Source organism: Equus przewalskii, chromosome 4, assembly GCF_037783145.1.
Source record: "Equus przewalskii isolate Varuska chromosome 4, EquPr2, whole genome shotgun sequence".
Classification (NCBI taxonomy): domain Eukaryota; kingdom Metazoa; phylum Chordata; class Mammalia; order Perissodactyla; family Equidae; genus Equus; species Equus przewalskii.
Genome location: NC_091834.1, coordinates 49,387,053 through 49,407,162, shown reverse-complemented (window position 1 = coordinate 49,407,162; position 20,110 = coordinate 49,387,053). Strand labels below are relative to the sequence as shown.

At 38.6% G+C, this 20,110-nt stretch overlaps 1 protein-coding gene across 1 annotated transcript in view; it reads right to left on the bottom strand.

The window, feature by feature from the left end:
- TSPAN13 (tetraspanin 13) overlaps positions 1 to 20,110 on the bottom strand; it is a 35,872-nt gene that overhangs the window by 1,665 nt on the left and 14,097 nt on the right. The window contains exons 2-5 of the mRNA XM_008520173.2: positions 12,458 to 12,625; positions 11,721 to 11,801; positions 10,616 to 10,729; positions 8,848 to 8,961 (exon numbers count right to left, since the gene is read on the bottom strand). Of these exons, the coding sequence (XP_008518395.2) occupies positions 8,848 to 8,961; positions 10,616 to 10,729; positions 11,721 to 11,801; positions 12,458 to 12,625 (477 nt within the window). The remainder of the gene's footprint in view (positions 1 to 8,847; positions 8,962 to 10,615; positions 10,730 to 11,720; positions 11,802 to 12,457; positions 12,626 to 20,110) is intronic.

Sequence of the window (20,110 nt, the reverse complement as noted above, 5' to 3'; positions counted from 1 at the left end):
AACTTCTGACCTCCAGAAGCGTAAGATGACGAATTTGCGTTGCCTTATGCTGCTACATTTGTGATTATTTCTTAGAGCAGCAATTGGAAACTAATACAAATGCTGAATTGTCTGAATAGCTAAAATACCTCATATTTTGATAATTCAGAAATTCTGGGTTTAGCAAAAATTAAGTAATAACAAAAATCCTATAATAAATAAATTTTCCAATACAGATCATAAAAAATATTATAATTCCTACCTCTCCAAGAAGGGGGGGAACCTATAATTTTAGAAAAGTGGTAAGTTGTTATTGTGCCATTTCCCATACCAGGTTCACCAAAAAATGAACCAATATAACTTTTTTTAAATCAAGAAATGTGTTCATTCTGTTTCTGCTACTTCAAAGTTGATTTATTTAAAAAACCAGCATACCTCAGAGATACTGCAGGGTCAGTTCCAAAAGTGTTAAAGAATCGTATATATTCGGGAAGAAAATAATCAAAATGTACTTTATTTCCATAGGCCTCCCAAGAATTTGCATACAACTGAGAAACAAACTACCACATTTTTGCAGGCAGACTTTAAGTACCAACCACATTTACTTTACATCTCCAATTAATTTAATTCTTTACAACGTGAATGCTTTGTAATTTAATGCTTTATAAAGCAAACATTGTGATAAAGCGAGTCACATGACGTTTTTGGTTTCCCAGTGCATATAAAAGTTATGCTTACACTATACTGTAGCCTATTAAGTGTGCAATAGCATTATGTCTAAAAAAGCAATATACATACCTTAATTAAAAAATACTTTATGAAGTCTGCTGGATTGATTGACTCTTCATTTCACGAATGATTTCTCTGTAGCATATGATACAGTTTGATAGCATTTTACTCACAGTAGAACTTCTTTCAAAACTGGAGTCACTCTTCCCAAACCTTGCTGCTACTTTATCAACTAATTTAATATATTAAATATTAATATAAATATGTGTATTAATGAATATAGTAATAAATTATAACCACCTATTTTTATCATTTCAACAATCTTCACAGCATCTTCACCAGGACCAGATTCCATCTCAAGAAACCACCTTCTTTGCTCCTCCACGAGAAGCAACTCCTCATCCGTTCAAGTTTCATCATGAGATTGCAGCAATTCAGTCACGTCTTCAGGCTCCACTTCTAATTCTAGTTCTCCTGCTATTTCCACCACATCTGCAGTTATCTTCCTCACTGAAGTCTTGACTCCCACAAAGTCATCCAAGAGGGCTGGAATCAACTTCTTCCAAACTCCTCTTAATGTTGATATTTTGACCTCTTCCCATGAATCACGAATCTTCTTAATGGCATCTAGAATGGTGAATCCTTTCCAGAAGGTTTTCAAATGACTTTGCCCAGATCCATCAGAGGACTCAACATATATGGCAGCTATACCCTTATGAAATCTATCTCTTAAATAATAAGACCTGAAAACCAAGATTACTCCTTGACACATGGGCTACAGAATGCATGTTGTATTAGCAGGCATGAAAATAACATTAATCTGTCCTGGGTGACCAGGTGCATTATCAATGAGCAGTAACATTTTGAAAGGAATCCTTTTTTCTGAGCAGTAAGTCTCAACAGTGGGCTTGAAATATTCAGTAAACCATGTTGTAAAGAGATGTGCTGTCATCCAAGCTTGTTGTTCGATTTTTAGAGAACAGGCAGAGTAGCTTCAGCATAATTCTTCTGGACCCTGGGATTTTTGGAAGGGTAAATGAGCATTAGCTTCAACTTAACACCAGCTGCATTAGCCCCTAACAAGAATCAGCCTGTCCTTTGAAGCTTTACAGCCAGGTACTGAATTCTCTCTAGCAATGAAAGCCCTAGATGGCATCTTCTTCCAATATAAGGCTGTCTTGTCTAAGTTGAAAATCTGTGGTTTAGTGCAGCTGCATTTATTAATCATCTGAGTGAGATCTTCTGGTTAACTTGCTGCAGCTTCTACATCAGCCCTTGCTGCCTCACCTTGCAACTTTTATGTTATAGAGACGGCTTCTTTCCTGAAACTTGATGAGTCAACCTCTATGAGCTTCAGACTTTTTTTCTGCAGCCTCCTCCCCTCTCTCAGCCTTCAGAGAATTGAAGAGCGTTCGGGCCTTGCTCTGGGTTAGGCTTTGGCTCAAGGCAATGTTGTGTCTGGTTGGATTTTCTGTTCAGACCATGAAAACTTTCTCCATATCAGCAATAAGGCTGTTTTGCTTTCTTATCATTCGTGTGTTCATGGGAGTAGCACTTTTAATTTCCTTCAAGAACTTTTCCTTTGCATTCACAACTTGCCTAACTGGCGTGGGAGGCCCAGCTTTTGGCCTCGCTTGGCTTGCAACGTGCCTTCTTCACTAAGCTTAATTACTTTTAGCTTTTTACCTAAAGTGAGAGACATGTGACTCTTCCTTTTACTTGAACAGTTAGAGGTCACTGTAGGATTATGAACTGGCCTAATTTCAATATTGTTGTGTCTCAGGGAATAGGGAGGCATGGGGAGAGGGAGAAAGACGGAGAAGAGCCGATCCGTGGAGCAGTCAGAACACACACATTTATCCATTAAGTTCGCTGTCTTGTATGGGTGCGGTTTGTGGCACCTCGAAACAATTACTATAGTAACATCTAAGATCACTGATCACAGATCACCACAACAAATGTAACAATAATGAAAAAGTGTGACACATCGTGAGAATTACCAAAATGTAACACAGAGACACAAAATGAGCAAATGCTGTTGGAAAAATGGTGCCAACAGACTTGCTCAACGCAGGGTTGGCACAAACCTTCAATGCATAAAAAATACGCTATCTGCAGAGTGCAGTAAAGCAAGGCACAATAAAAAGAAGTATGCCTGTAACAAGAAATTCTTAGACTGAAAAAGATACAAAATTTTAATGGAACAAAATGAATTTCATGTTATATTTCCCACTTTAGATCTGTGTCAACTTTTCATTTAAATTTTGTTTATTTAACTTTGTAACCGCTCAGTAGCCCTTTAAACCACTTCTAGCGAATTATGGTAAGTCCCAAATTGTCTCCATTTACCACAATAATAACCCCTGAATTACTGTAAAATTCATGACTGGTAACGTTTATAATTACAACTTGTAAGGCCTAATGGAACTATCGTTTGTGAGTTGAATCAAGGAAAGAGAAGCCTAATTTAAGAAAATGGAAAGTCTGGTTTGGAGTCTGTATGACAGGGAGAAAAAAAGGAATTTACTTAAAAAACACATGAAGAATACTTTGTGACAGGCTCTGTTCTACACACTTTACAAATTCATACAAGCCTCCCAAGAGCCCATGATAGGAACTATCATTTCCTCATTTTACCAGAAAGGGAACTGAGACACAGAGAGGTTAAATAACTGGGAAAGGTCACACAGGTCATGAGCAGAGAATCGGGGTTCAAACCTGGCGTCCATGCTCTTAAGCACATCTGTGGCTCTGTGAGAATCTAATGTGTTACTGGCTGTTCTCACCTAACATTCCACCTATCACTTCAGCCATGCTGGTTATTACAATACTGAAATACCTGTTGTCAAACGGCTACTTTTCTGATGCTCCCCACCTACCCAAGCATCATTTCCCTGACCCTCCCTCAGAAATGCTGGCACAGAGGGAGCTTCTGGTTAGAATTTTTTCTTTTTTCTTGAGTAAGATTAGCCCTGAGCTAACATCTGCTGCCAATCCTCCTGTTTTTGCTGAGGAAGACTGGCCCTGAGCAAACATCCGTGCCCATCTTCCTCCACCTTATACATGGGATGCCTACCACAGCGTGGCCTTCTGAGTGGTGCCATGTCCACACCCAGGATCCAAACCAGCAAAACCTGGGCTGCCAAAGTGGAGCGTGTGCACTTAACTGCTGTGCCACCGGGCTGGCACCTGGTTAGAATTTTTGAGGTATAATATTTTGAGTATCATTGGATATATGCCAATAGCATGAGTTACAGTCCTTAGGAGAAACGAAGTAATTGGGTAAATACTCATAATCTGGAGCCACATTTTACCAAAATTTAATTCCTTCAGTTCAGCTGTAAAGTGACAAAATAGGACAATCCTTTCCTTTGCCCCATTGCTGAACCACTATTTCTGCCCTCACTCCCAAGGACAGCATGGAAGGGAGGCATATCCAAAATGCAAAAAGATCAAAGTTAGATAATTATTGGATTTTAAGTTTACGAAGGTGCTCATGATTTAGAGGTTTTCAAGGGCAACTGAATAGACCTGATTCTAGAACCTAACTCCTGTATTCAGTAGGTCACCAAAGTATAGTTCCTAACATGGAAGTGTCTACGTAGAGTGTGCAATAACAAATCTATACTCATTTCACTAAATTTAGGAAGGCAGAGGTAATACGCTAAAATATAAACATCACTTCTGAGTAAGTAATTTTAGGCAGTAGATACATTTAATCTTTCATCTTCATAATTTTCTGAATTTTCTCAAGTTTCTACAAAGAATGCGTACTAGTTGTCATTAACTTTTTTCCAGGTTCTAAATCAGTGTTTCTTTGATGGGTTAAATTTATTTTCAGGCATTATAAATGGCTCCAATCAAATCTATTTCACCTATGATAAGAAACCATCAGCTAGTTGGCCTCATCCCTCCAAACTCTGAGAATAATGTGAAATAGTGAGTAAAGTAAACATTTAAAAAGTCAGGGAGCCCATAAAATATTCACTCTCCAGAAAATATCAGCTTGGATAAATTACAATTAAAATCTCTAGCTAGGTTGCAGAAGGATACGGCATATAAAATAGAGAGCAGGATTTCATGAAAGACCACTTTAGAAATCTAAGACTCATGAGTCTATATTCTTAAAGAACTGATATTTTAAAAAACAGCAGGGGGAAGGGTGACTAGGCAGAGCACAGAGGATTTTTAGGGCATGAAATACTCTGTATGATATGATGACGATGGATATACGTAAGTCTACATTTGTCCAAACCCACAGAATGTACAACACCAGAAATGAACCCTAATGTAAACTATAGACTTTGGGTGATCATGACGTGTCAGGGTGGGTTCATTAATTGCAACAAACGTACCACTCTGGCGGGGGATGGTGATAATGGGGGAGGAGATGCATATGCAGGGGCAGGCCATATACATGGGAAGGCTCTGTACTTTTCTCTCAATTTTGCTAAGAACCTAAAACTGCTCTAAAAAAAATAAAGTCCTTTTTAAAAAAAACACTAGGCATAATTAAAGGCAGTGTGATCTGATGAGAAGAAAATAGAACTGCTCAAAAGAACTGAATTCTCAAAATAAATGCCAGATTTAAAAAAAAACCATGTGGCAAAATTCTGGTAACTATTGACTCTAGCTAATGGGGTGAATGGAGATTGCTCATTCTGGTTTTCCTCTATACTTTTAAGCTTTCATGACACAAACTCATGTCTTTTTTCTTTAAGGAAAGAAAGGAAGAATTCACAGAACTGTTTTCAAGCTGTATATGAATTTTCTTGAAGCAAGGTCACAACCAATCCACAAGTAAGACAGCTCTTTCCTGAGAAAAAGTGAAATGAAACAACACTCCAAGTAGGACGGGATGGCAGGGGGAACTTCTTTTAAAAACTGAATATTAAGCTTGGTCTTTATCTACACTTTGTTAATAGGAGCCAAGTGTGGATTTTTCATTCTCAAGGGGAAAAAAAGAAAATCAATTAGAATAAAATATATAACATACACACATATATGTATATATAATGAGCCACTATATGCTATATGTTAATCATACATTATATACATATATATACAATATATACACTATACACAAATGCAATACATGCATTATATGTATATGGTACACACACATATGAAAGGATCTAACGTATAACATGGTGGTTATAGTTGATAACACTGTACTGTATAATTGAAAGTTGTTAAGAGACTAGAGCTTAAACGTTCTCTCCCCAAAAAAAGTACGTGAGGTAATGAATGTATTAATTTGATGGGGGGCATTTTTTCACAATGTATACACATATCAAATCATCATGACATACACTTTAAATATCTTACAATTTTATTTGTCAATTATACCTCAATTAAACTGAAAAAATATATGTATACAGTCATGGGCCAGATAATGACGTTTTGGTCAATGACAGACCGCATATATGATGGTGGTCCCATAAGATTAGTACCACATAGCCTAGGTGTGTAGTGGCTATACCATTTAGGTTTGTGTAAGCACACTCTATGACGTTCACACAACAACAAAATCGCCTAACCACGCGTTTCTCAGAACCTTATCCCTGTCATTAAGCAACGCATGACTGTGTATGGTTGAAATAAATTTCTAGTCCCAAGAAGGAGCTGCTTCTGCCCAAAGTGCCATATCAGCAAACTGAAACTTAGAGATCTTTCATGTCCCTGTAAATGCTCCGCTTGACCAGAAATGTAGTATATTCAGTCAGCCAATCTCCAAATGTCAAGCCAACCCTGGGCCTTCTGACCTCAAACAAAGCTGACCACATAGCCCCAGCCAATCAGATATTTTCTATTTGTCTCTTCCTTGTTCTTTATTCTTTAGCCTATAAAAGCTGCTTGCCTTCCGCCCATTTTGCAGTTCTCCAAAGGAGACTGTCTGCTTCATGACGTGTTAAAGTTGGTTTGTAACGCTTAAATTGTCTTCTTCAATACTTTTTTAACACATGTAATCAAAATGAGAAAGGCCTAAGGATAAAAATCAAAGGAATAAACCTATAGGAAGAGGCAATAAATTTAACTACAGAAAAAGCAAAATCTTCTATAAATTTTGTTTAAAAGTCATAAAGAAAATTAAGTAAATGCCAAAGAAATTGAAAGCAGAACAAAGAAGCCTAACAGAGTGGGGACTGAGAGGAAGACGGAGAAAGGGACGGAAAGGAGAAGATGAGAGGGGGCTGGACGACATTCTCCTGCGCCCGGTTTCTAAGCCCACCCCCTCATGAGCCCCAGCTTCGTGAGACGCTTCTTACACACCCCCAGGCACGGAGCCCCATCCTGGTATTCCGATACAAAATTCCGATTTTTTTGCATATGCTATTTTGAGTTTGTTACATGCAACCCAGAGAGCCTCAATCAAGACAAAAGTAAGTGAGCAATTCACAAAAGAAGAGATGCAAATAGTCAAGAAACATGAATATACTGTCAGATTCATCAGTCACATTTTCAAAAGAGCAAATAGAATTGTAATGCTATTTTTACCTATCAAACTGGCAAATATTTCTAAAATAAAAATATCTATAATTAGTGGTCAAATCAAAATTTGGTAGAATCTCCCCAAAAGGAATTTAATAATTTTCTTTTAAAATGTCCACATACTGAGAGTGTCATATTTTACCACTACAGATGTATTCTAAGGAAATAAACTAGAAAATATAGATAAAAAATAATATAGAAGGAAATTGACCATGGAATTATTTATTATAGTGGCATACTGAAGGGAAAATTAAATGTTGAAGGGATTAAATGAACACATTAAACTTCAAGCACATAAAACACAGGATTTTTCTGATTTTCTTTTAAAGACACATGCTCACTCTTACAACAGTCTACCATAAATTTCTATAGTTATATACACAATCTTACTTAATAGCATTATTCTATACGCTATTCTATTCTCTGTTTAAAGCAGGAATGTGACATGGGTGACCAACATGACAATAATAAGGGTTCCCTCATCTTGTTAATACGGTGACTTATCCCTCAGTAATTTACTAATAGCTACAGAATGACAGCTAACACACAGCACCTGCCATGTATCAGGTAGTATTCCAAGTATTAAAAGTTTTTCATATACTAACTCTCTTTTAACCTTCACAACAACTCTACGAAATAGGGGCTTTCCATTATTATGCTTATTTTTAAAGATGAGGAAATAGAAGCAAAGAAAGGTTAAGCAACTTACCCAAGGTCACACAAGTAATGAGCAGTGGAACTAGGTTTCCAAACCACACAGTGCATTCCTTAACCATTTGCTCCTGTCTAATGTACCCTAATTTAATCAGCTCATTATTGAAGAACACAAGCTGGCCCAAAGGTTTGCTATTATAAACAATAAACATTCTTGTGTATTCATTTTTCATAGTTATACGATTATCTCCGTGAAATAAAGCATTGTAAGTAGAATTTATGAGTTAAAGAAAAACATTTTAATTTTGATGCATATTGCCAACTCATACACATCAAAAAGCATCCAGTTATTTAGAGTTTAATAAAGACACTGAGGAAAGAATTAGCATTCCTCAAAAGTTATCAAATAATACGTGTGTGGTTTTGCTTAAAGACACATCTATTATATCTAAATGTATTAATTAATATACTAATATAGTATAAATATATGTTATATAGATAATAAATGAATAACAGTGGTTACTGTAGGTTTTGGAAGGCTAGGAACAAAGGCGAGTGGGGGATGGGGTTGGAAGGCAATTTTTCAAAGCATACATATATGTGTGTGTATTATATATGAACATATACAGTCAACAATGTGAACGTCCTACGTATTCCAAAATTAAATTTAAAATGATAATTTTTCATACAACTTTAGAAATAGGAGAGACCCTAGATACAACCCAGTCTAATCTCCTCATTTCTTTGTTCACTAAACTTTACATAATTTAATGATCAAGCATTTCACCCTGTATAAAGTTCATGCTAGATCTGTGAGGTCTTCTTATTTCAAGCCAGGGCTCCTCCTATTGCAATATTAGTTCTCATGAAAATATCCATTGACACATTCCAAAAGTTGAGTGCAGCGCTAAGGTAAAATGTTATGCCCTCTTCCCACATAAAACAGGGATCTCTCTGACAAAGGAGGGAAGGTACTGAGTTATTTGTACGTACCTCTGTAAAACTGAAGAAGAGGCCAATGCCACCGACGAATCTCAAAACTTCTCCAGCATATTCTCCTATTATCGGAGCACATGGTACGCACGAGCGGCTGCTTTTAAAACAGCTCTGTATCAATTAAAGAAAAGAATTTTTATTTCAGATTACATTTACGAAGAGCAGATAAAAAGTGCGCCCAGACAAAAATTAATGTCTGGAGTATTATATCCAATTTGGGGCTGTGGTTCTTTAGTAATGTCCAAAATTCTTAAGATGGCTCCCAAGATTCCCATCAGTGTACACGCCCTAAATAATCATTCCCTTGAGTGTGGATGGGATTTGGGAATACAATGGATAGTCACTCCCATGTTGTGTTACATAAGACAGTCTTAACAGAATGAAGAGATTCTCATGTTGACTTTGATGCCACCATGTTGTGAGATGGCTGCACAGTTAGGACCGGAGAGCAGCCTCTAGGAGCTGAGAGACACCCAGCAAGAAAACAAGACTTCAGTCCTACAACCACTAGAAACTGAATTCTGCCAATAATCACTGAGCTTGGGAGTGGACCCCAAGCCTCAGATGAGACAGCAGCCCGGCTGGTACCTTGATTTCACCCTGGTGAGATCCTGAGCAGAGGACTCAGCTAAGCTATACCCAGACGACTGATCCACAGAACCTGAGATAATAAATGAGTGTTGTTTTAAGCCACTAAATTTGTGATAATGTGTTACACAGCAATAGAAAACTAATAATCCCAGAAAAGAGGTCTCCTTGAGGAGACATCCAGCTCAGGGCTCAGAGAGGTAGTAACAGGAGTTTCCCCAAAATATAAACACAAGTGAACTTCCTAGGAGAGCCAAGCTCCAAGTCCATCCTCACACAGGAGCAGGTTGGGACTTGGAGGTCAGGGGTCTGGCCTGGGAAAACAGGGTAGCTGTAATTGGTCCATCACCAGCTCAGCTCACAGACAGAAAGGGCAGGAAGTCGTGATAAAGATGAAGGGAAAAAGGAAAAAGGAAAAAGGGTAATTCCATGTGTTCTCTCCCTGAGGATGTTTAGCTGGTTAAAAAATCCAATTTAAGAGCCAGCTCCAATGGCCTAGTGGTTAAAGTTCGGTGTGCTCCATCTCAGTGGCCCAGGTTTGTATCCCAGTTGCAGAACCACACCAGCCATCTGTCAGTTACCATGCTGTGGTGGCAGCTCACACAGAAGAACTAGAATGACTTACAACTAGAATATACAACTATGTACTGAGGCTTTGGGGAGGAAAAAAAAAATGAGGAAGATTGGCAACAGATGTTAGCTCACGGCAAATCTTCCCCCCACCCACTGCAAAAAAAAGACCCTAAAGCAGGGTTGCCAAACTTTAAAAAAAAAAAAAAAAAAAAAAAGAAATCCAATTTAGTACAGACCACTCTCCTCCTACTACCCTGATATGCTTCAAAACCAAGATATTTACATGCCTCCTCTGAATCTCTAAGGCTGATTTGCTATTATTTCTCTTTCAACACTTGCTCTATGAGGATCTGAATGGGAAGGAATTAGGGGCAAAGAACCAAAAGCATCTATGTCTGGCAGGGCCCTGGAATATTCAGTACTCTCAGGAGTAGATATTTAAGAATAGACAAATGATATAATAGTCTACACGGAATATATTATAGGTATATGTAGAGCATTTTTAAAATACAATTCAGCATCAGAAAGTCCAGTTCTTCCAGATTAATCATTATTCATCTCTACACAATACATCTCCAAAAACTATTTTATACTTTGTACTTACAGCCAGACAGGTCTCATTTGGGTTAAAAGTTCGGAACCCACAGCAGTTTAAATTTCTCTGGATGTCATTTCTAGCACTTGCTGTATTGTTCCAGCCAACTTCCAGAAGCTGACCCTAGAAAATGCATTTAATATATACATCAAAATGTATCATCCCGGGGCCGGCCTGGTGGAGCAGTGGTTAGGTTCACATGTTCTGCTTTGGTAGCCCAGGGGGTCATGGGTTCAGATCCCAGGTATGGACCTACACACCACACTCATCAAGCCATGCTGTGGCGGCATCACACATAAAAATAGAGGAAGATCAGCATAAATGTTAGCTCATGGCCGCTCTTCCTCAAGCAAAAAGAGGAAGAAAGGCTACAGATGTTAGCTCAGGGCCAATCTCCCTCACCAAACAGAAAAAAACAATGTGTCATCCCTGCACAAAATGTATAAGGCTAGAGCCTGCAGCTTTTAACACTGAGTGTGCCTAAAATAAATATTGTTTATAAGACCACTAAAACTTTTCAAAGGGTTATCCCTCAATCTGCAACAAAAATTAAGGCACTATTTCTATCCTAAGAATGAAAAGTCTTAATTTTTACAGGCAATGTTCTTTTGGCGGTAGGCAGTTTATCCCACTTCATGCAGACACTGACCCACATGCTACATGCAATTTAAAAGAAGCACTTGGTTGAATGGCATAATTCTCAGAAAGTAACAAGACAAATTTTCCATTGCTCTAAGACAGGGACCCATATTCTTCTACAAATTAGAGGTTGAAATGAGTAACTGCTAGAATGGAACCACAAACATTCTGGAGCAAATGTGTCGTTGCACAATGGTGGGCAAAGACTGGGTGAATATCTTTAGCAGCAGCACTTTTTGCCCAGTGAGGGCAAAATCCTATGTAAACGATGCACAAAATGGCAACACCTGATGACGTTTTCGGGCTCCAGTCAGCCCCACTAACCCAATCAGGATTAAAAAATTTTATCTGTGTAGAATGAAATGGCATTCTGAGCAAGAAGAAATTATTTATATTCCCACCATTTCTCCCCCTTTTTTATACCCTACACGTATTCTGTGGGATAATAAAGCAGAAGGAAAAAGTCTCTACTTACCTGTTGCCCCTGGTTCAGGGCTAAGCAAGCACACGATACAGAAAACTGAACAATAAATACAAGTAAGAGAATAATCATGTACTGAGAATGCAAGTTAAGGGTATTTCTTGATACTCTTAAAATAACATAAAACAGAGGTACTGACAACTTTAGAATGCACTAGAAGGAATTCATCCAGAAAATAGAACAAATGGCACACACAGTTCAAAAAGACTACATATAATTATTATTTTGATAATACACTGTAGATAAGTTTATATATAAAAATACTAACAGTAACAACTAATAAAAGCTGACCTATTAGAATTTCATTTAGATTAAAATAAAAATTCTTAGATTCTTAGGAAATAAGTATAGATAAATGTATATAAGCTTTCTTAATATTAAGTGAAGTATTGAGATTCTCAACCAAATATTAACATATTGGAGAGGCTTAGAGGTCACTGAATCAGTTCCACGTAACTCTGAATTTGCAATACATAAATAGGACTGTCCTGAACCTGCAGAAGACATTCTTCACGATGTGAAGAGAGTGGGAACATGTAAACATACGACAACTTCACCCCAAGGAATGTTCCTAATGTTGGTTGAACAAATACACATAGGGCTTGCTAGGAGTTGCTGTCTGGCAATTAATTTCCTAATGATAATATTAAATCAGTTGTAGTTATCAAAAGAGTAATCAATAAAAGAACAAACTCAACTGGAGTAAAAGTCCTGCTTTAAAAAAAGGATACAAAAAATAGCAACACCTGATGGTGTTTCACGGCTCCAATCAGTCCCACCAAGGCGATCAGGAACAAGAAGATGCCCACCGCAATGACCACGCCGACTACGCGGAGACTGGAAATCAACCCGAAGCCAATGCCCCAGGCAGCAATTCCAATCAGCAACAGGCTAACCAACTGCAGAAACAGCAAAAAGAGTGGGGACGGGGGGTCGGGGGGGCAGGGAAAAAAGAGACAGGAGAAAAGCATCAATTTATAATAATAATAATATATTTTATAATAAAAATAAATTTATAACAAAAATAATAATTATCAAGAGCATTTGTCAGGCACCTACTCAGTATCTTACAAACGATTGCTAATACTCAATACTAGAATACGCACAAGATCTCAGTAGATAGTATTATTTTAACAAATTATATTAATCTTCAGTCATGCTTTTAAAAAAACTAAAAGTAATCTATAAAATTATTATAAAGCCTCAGACATCACTTGTTTTACTAAGCCTAAATGATTGCTACTTAAGCTTTTGAAATAATAGCACATGTACTACTTCTAGAAGCCAATACACCTCAATCCAACATATTGATTTCTTCACGTGGAAATCATTCACCTTTCCTTCAAAGCCCAGTTGGACTATAACCTTCCCTGTGATGTCTTCCTAGTCCCCAACAAACTAAATTAATCTCTCCCTTCTCTGGGCAATCTCAGTTCTTTGAACATGGTCCTGTTGTTCCCCTCATCACACATTCTGCTTCCAAGCCTGTCTCTCCGGGAGTAACTTGAGAGTAAGAACCCCAGCTTTTCTCCTGTCTACATCCCCAGAATCTATCACAGAACCTGGCCCTTGGGAACAGTCAGAAATTTCTCACGGGAACAGACTGGTGGTTACCAGAGGGGAAGGAGGTTGAGGGTGGGCGAAAGGGGTAAAAGAGGTCAACTGTAGGGTGATGGATGGTAACCAGACTTTTAGAGATGATCACTATGTACACGTCAAATCAGAATGTTGTACACATGAAACTTACATAATTAAAAAAATTCCCACAGAACTGTTGCTGAAATGAATTGCTTTAGATTTCATCATCTCCTCTATCAGAATTCATATACAGAGAGAGAGAGACCACTAAAACTTTTAGGATGAAAAGAGCGTAAGGGATTTTAGCTCTTTAGTGCAAAATGGCATTCTGAGCAAGAAAAAATTATTTTATAATCCAATCATTTTATTTCTATACTTATAAAACAAAACCAAGCGAAGAGATAAAACACATGCCTCAAAATCGGTCATACTTCTTTAAAATAACACTTAAATAAATACCATGCCATATAAAGATTATAATTAACTGATAGAAGATAGAGTTTAAACAAGTATGTGAGAGGGATGGGGTTGGGGTTTGTCAAACAGGAAGGAGACTATCTTCAATTCAATCAAGAGTCAATCATTTCTTGGAGCAAGTTGGGAGGAATAAAAATACATAAAATATTCTTTCTAGCACCATTTGAAGGCCTAATAAACTTTGTTTCAAACTATAAATCACCACTCACTCAAATGGATCTTTTTTACTCAAATGAACACATTTTTCCTGTGTGTAGCCATAGTTTATTGGACACAAATTTTAAATGTCTTAGTATATAAAACTTCTTACATATGCAGAGAGATAAAACTGCTAAATATTGGCAAATACATCATCATTTGTATTTTTATCCATTTATTATAAAGAAACAAAACTTGAGGATGAAAGAAACTATCGGTAGCATGGCAGAACCAACTTATGGATTATATGGACTTGGTATCCTCTGCTGCGGTCAGTCCATACAGAAAGCTTTCGTTTTCAGAGGAAGAAGGAGAAAGAAAAAATTCTCAGAAATGTTGTCACCCAGAAATTTGCCTAGTCTCTCTCACTTTTGCAATTGCTCCTTATCAGCAGGTCCATTTGCCTGTGCCTCATTTTTATCATCTCCCTCACAATCTTCTCATAACTTCAAACAGTCTTGCATTGAGAAAAAGTCCTCTGCCCCATCACAAGTGAGCTTATTTCTGACTTGTGCTATCCAAATATAGCACATTTCCTTTCACAGGGTATAAAAGACAGAAGCCTTTAAGGAAGTGTGAAGGAAGAAGGGCAAAATGACGCAGGAATAGGCCGCGGCTCAGCAAGGCAACAGGGCCAAGCTCAGCATCCTCACTGCACTGTGGGACCAAACACTGAAGACGGTCCACATTTCCAACACGTCAGAGTAACCTGCTGTATCAGACAGGCTCTCCAGAGAAACAAAACCACAGGATATACTTAGGGAGAGAGACATTTATTTTAAGGAATTGGTTCATACAATTGTGGGGGCCAGCAAGTCCCAAGTTTGTAGGGCAGACCGGAAGTCTGGAAATTCAGGCAGGGTTTCTACGATGCAGTCTTGAGGCAGAGTTCCTTCTTCCTTAGGGAAACCCCAGTCTTTGTTCTTGAGGCTTTCATAGTTTACGTTGTGGTTGAGGCCCACAATACAGAGAGCAATCTGCTTTATGTAAAGTCAATTGAGCATAAACGTTAATCACATCTAAAAAAATACCTTCACAGCAATGTCTAGACTAGTGTTTGACCAAACATCTAGGCATCACATTGTGGCCAAGTTGACACATAAAATCACCTATCACCCTTGCCAACTTCAAGTGCTGGGTATGATGCCTATTTCCTACTTAAATTCAAGGGCAGCATTATCACATTATATTTCTTTATTTGAGTCAGAAGCATGAATAATATGATACATAAAATTCTTCTAACCCCATAGTTTTAAGGAATCCTTTTGGGAATCATACCAAATCCTTACTATATTAATGAAATTCTTACAAGTTAAATATTCATCAAGAAATGACTGGTACCCACTATGCACTAAAAGCCAGAGACAAGATATCCCCACGAGAACAAAGGTTGGCAAACTTTCTCTGTAAAGGGCCAGATAGTTACCATCTGGCTGTATGGATCACATGGTTTCTGCCACAACTATTCAACACCGTCACTGTAACATAAAAGCAGAAGCACACTATACGTAAACGAATGAGCAGGGCTGTGTTCTAATAACACTTCATTTACAGATACTGAAATTTAAAGTCATGTAATCTTGTGTATAACAAAATATCATTCTTCCTTTGATTTTTTTCCCAACTGTTTAAAAATGTAAAACCATTCTTAGCTGACAGGCTATATAATAACAGACGGTGGAAGGGATGTGGACCACAGGCTGTAGTTTGCTGACCTTTGCTCTAAAAGTCGGTGTAGAAGAGAATGAAAAATTATAATGGAACAAATAATTGCTATATCAGAGATTTTTACATGGTGGGTCAGGGCAGAACAATAATTCAAAAAATCCAAATAAATAGAATAGGTCAAAGAACGGCAAAGAAACAGTAAAGGAGCAGACAGTAGGCTGAAAAAATGACCCCACAGTGAATATTACCTTATATGGGAAAGAAATGAGTATTATCTTATATAACAAAAGACGTAACTACATTAAGGATCTTAGAAGGAGTTTATCCTGGATTATCGGGTGGGCCCTAAATGTCGTCACAAGTATCCTTAAGAGTGAGGCAGAGGGAAATTAGAGAGAGACAGAAAGAAGAAGGCAATATAAAGACAGGGGCAGAGGCTGATGTAGCCACAAGGCAAGAAATGCCAAAGAATGTTAGCAGGCACCAGAAGACAGAAGAGGCAAGGAACAGATTCTCCCGCAGGGCCTCCGGAGGGAATGTGACCCTGTCTACGCCTTGACTTTGGACTTCAGAACTATGAAAATAAAGTTCTGTTGTTTTTAAGCCAACAGGTTTGTCATATCTGTCATGGCAGCCCTAGGAAACTAATACAGAATAATTCACACCTAATGGAGTTGGACAAGTCAGGAACCTCGAACTGTTACAGAAGCTGCCTGACATTTTACCACCAACAGAATCCCTACCGCGTAGCTGGAGAGAAGCATTCAGATGTCCTTGTCAGCACCCTCCCAGCAAAACAAATTCGTTATTTACAACAGCAGCATTTCAGCAAAATGAGAACACTGTTCTCTGCTCTCTCAGAGGCCAACTTAGAGGCTCATTAATAATGAGAATCTTTTCCCTTTTGAAAAATAATTTCCACAACTAAAAGGGGAGAAAAAGTACTTTCTCACTTCTATAACAAGTTCCAGCTCTCGGACTAGGCATTATTCTATTATTGAAAACATTATCTAGAACATTCGCAAGTATCTCTGTTTCAACTTTTTTTCTAAGTACGGGAAAACTGACGCACCCTTCTACACAACTCTCTCACGAGTATTCCTCACCAAGTTCATTCTGCTGTGTCTCTAACACAGTTTGCCCCGTACTCTTACCAGGCACCCCTCCCTCAAAAACATTCACGAGGGTGTACCAGTTTCCTATTGTTGCTTGAACAAATCACAAGCTTAGTGGCTTAAAACAACACAAATTTATTCTCTTGCAGTTTTGACGGTCAGAAGTCCAACATGGATCTCACTAAGCTAAAATCGTTCTTATCAGAAAGGCAATATTCCTTCCGGAAGCTCTAGGAGAGAATCCATTTCTTTGTCTTTTCCAGCTTCTAGAAGCCACTGGCATTCCTCGGCCAGCTGTCCCTGCCTCCATTCTCAAAGCCAGAAGTTGTAGCATCTTCAAATCTCTCAGACACCCTGCTTCCCTAGGCACATCTCCTTCTCCAAGTATAACCCCGCTGCACACCTCTTATAAGGACCTTTATGATTACATAGGGCTCCCCCAGACAATCCAGAATAATCTCCCCATCTCAAGATGCTTAACTTAATCGCATCTTCAAAGTCCCTTTTGCCATGTAAGGTAACATATTCACAGGTTCCAAAAATTAGGATAAGCACCTCTGGGGGAAGAGGGGTATTATTCACCATACCATAGAGGGTTCTGGCAACAGGGGAAACTGACTGACTTTAGAATCCTTCCTGTTACAAATACTTTAAAACACCGAAAAAGATTGTAACATTTTATTTAAATATATAGCTGAGCACAGAGAAACTATGGGAAATTCTGACCGGCCAGAAAGGAAGGGAGAACTGAAAGTCAGAAGCATAAGCAGACAACTGGTGCTGTGGGGATCCATAGAGGGGTTGAGAAGGAGTTCCTGGATCAGAACAGTTCCTAAAGGGGAGGGACTTAGGTTTTAAACCAGGCACAATTGGGAACTGGAACTAAGACCCTTGCATATCTAGGACCTCCAGAAAACTATATTTTCAGTGTAAGGCGTTAAAGAAAAACCACACCACGACACCCAGGAAGACAGGAAGAAAGAGAAAACTGGGGTATGAACCCAGGCTGTCTGACTGCAGAATGGGTGTTCTTAGCCACCACACTACGCCTCACATTAAAATGTTAAAATTCTAGATAATAAAAAACATCAAACATAGGATAAGCCTCGGACTGAGAGAAGATACTTCCAGCACACACACAGATCAAAAAACACCTACAGATCAATTTCAAAGGACAAAAAGCACACTGGCAAGCAGTCAAAGGTAACAAGATGCAGTTCACTGAAGAAGAAACCAGAAGGCCAATCAACACATGAAAGATGTTAAATCTCATTACACATCAGAAAAACGAAAACGAGAACAATGAGATACCATCTCACATGCACTAGATTGGCAAAACTTAAGGCTAAGGACACCAAGGATGTGGAGAATCTAGAACTCACATTCAAGTAGAATTGTAAATTGTTGGAGCTGCTTTACAGAACAATTTAGCAGCACCAGGAAGATTTAAGATATGTAGCCCTGAGTAAACCAGCAATTCTGCTTCTAGGTTAATACCCAAAAGAAGCACTCACGTCCCCAACTAGACGTTTATCAGGATTTCTCTGTAGCCTTGTTTGTAATACTGAAAAACTGAAAACAACCTCCAACATTAGGACTAGGGAAATCATAAACTCTACTGTGATCACACAGTAGAATACAAATGATTTTGATCTATTTCTATTAACTTGGTTAACCTGAAACATAAAAGAAATGAAACTGTATAAATATTAATAAAATATACCATTTATATAAATTTTCAAACACAAAAAACAATACTATATATTCTTTGCAGTTGAATAATAGTTCAAATTGTCATAAATATATAAACATCCAAGGAAATGACAGATGTTGATTTTAGGAAAGTGACTACCTTCTACCTTTGAGAGGGGAAAACGGGAAAGTGGACAAAGAGTGGGCCTTTAGCTGGACTGTCACAATTATTACAATGACAGAGATGTGGCAAACACTGGCATCTGTGAAATTAGGGTATTGGCTTCACAGGAGTCTAGTGTATTATTTCCTGTGCATATGAAACATTTCCTAATTAAAACTAGCCTAATAAAAACATTTCCTAATTAAAAACAGCCCCAGGCCTGGCCCGGTGGTGCAGCGGTTAAGTTCACATGTTCCCTTGGGCAGCCGGGGATTTGCCGGTTCGGATCCCAGGTATGGACCTATGCACCGCTTGTCAAGCCATGCTGTGGCAGGTTTCCCGCATATAAAGTAGAGGAAGATGGGCACAGCTGTTAGCTCAGGGCCAGTCTTCCTCAGCAAAAAGAAGAAGATTTGCAGTGGATGTTAGCTCAAGGCAAATCTTCCTCAAAAAAGAAAAAAAATTAACAGCCCCTTTCTTACTAGGGCAGCAACTCTAAATTCTTCTGCTTTGCTTTCCTCTGTAAATTGGTCAAACTTTCTTCACACAGCTTTTGTTCCCACTATTCCCAAACACAGCTTCTTAAATCAAGATTTTCTCTTTTGGGGCTGGCCCCGTGGCCGAGTGGTTAAGTTCACACACTCCGCCTTCGGCAGCCCAGGGTTTCACTGGTTTGGATCCTGGGCGTGGACATGGCACCGCTCATCAGGCCATGTTGAGGCAGTGTCGCACATGCCACAACTAGAAGGACCCACAACTAAAAGTATACACCTATGTACTGGGGGGATTGGGGGAGAAAAAGCAGCAGGGGGAAAAAAAAGAAGATTGGCAATGGTTGTTAGCTCAGTTGCCAATCTTTAAAAAAAAAAGATATTCTCTTTTATCTCTCAAATATTTCACATTAATTCCAATCTGAGCCTCTTCAAGTACTGTTCACGTCCTATAATTTGCTCCCATCTAGGAAAAAGGAAGGCTTTCAATTGAAGGTGGTATACACCTGAAGGCAGTAGGCCATAATTTATTTATTTATTTTTGGAGTGAGGAAGATTGGCCCTGAGCTAACAGCTGTTGCCAACCTTGCTCCTTTTGCTTGAGGAAGCTTATCCCCCAGCTAACATCGATGCCAATCTTCCTCTACTTTGTATGTGGGATGCCTCCTCAGCATAGCTTGATGAGTAGTGTGTAAATCTGCACTGGGATCAGAACCTGTGAACCTTGGGCCACCAAAGTGGTGCACACAAATTTAACTACTATGCCACCAGGCCAGCCCCTGGCCATAATTTATTGAATCTCCACTTGTTTATAACAGAAAGCAAAGCTCTAGGTGTATCACACTTAGTCTCACGTGTGAAACAAGATGCCCCCTATCATCCTCCTCTTGTACCCAACTCCCAAGCGAGCACACGTATGCATGCATGCACACACACAAATACATTCTCATTTCTAAGGTGGAAGAGAACAGAGACTTAACTTCCCTATCCAAAACAAATTTT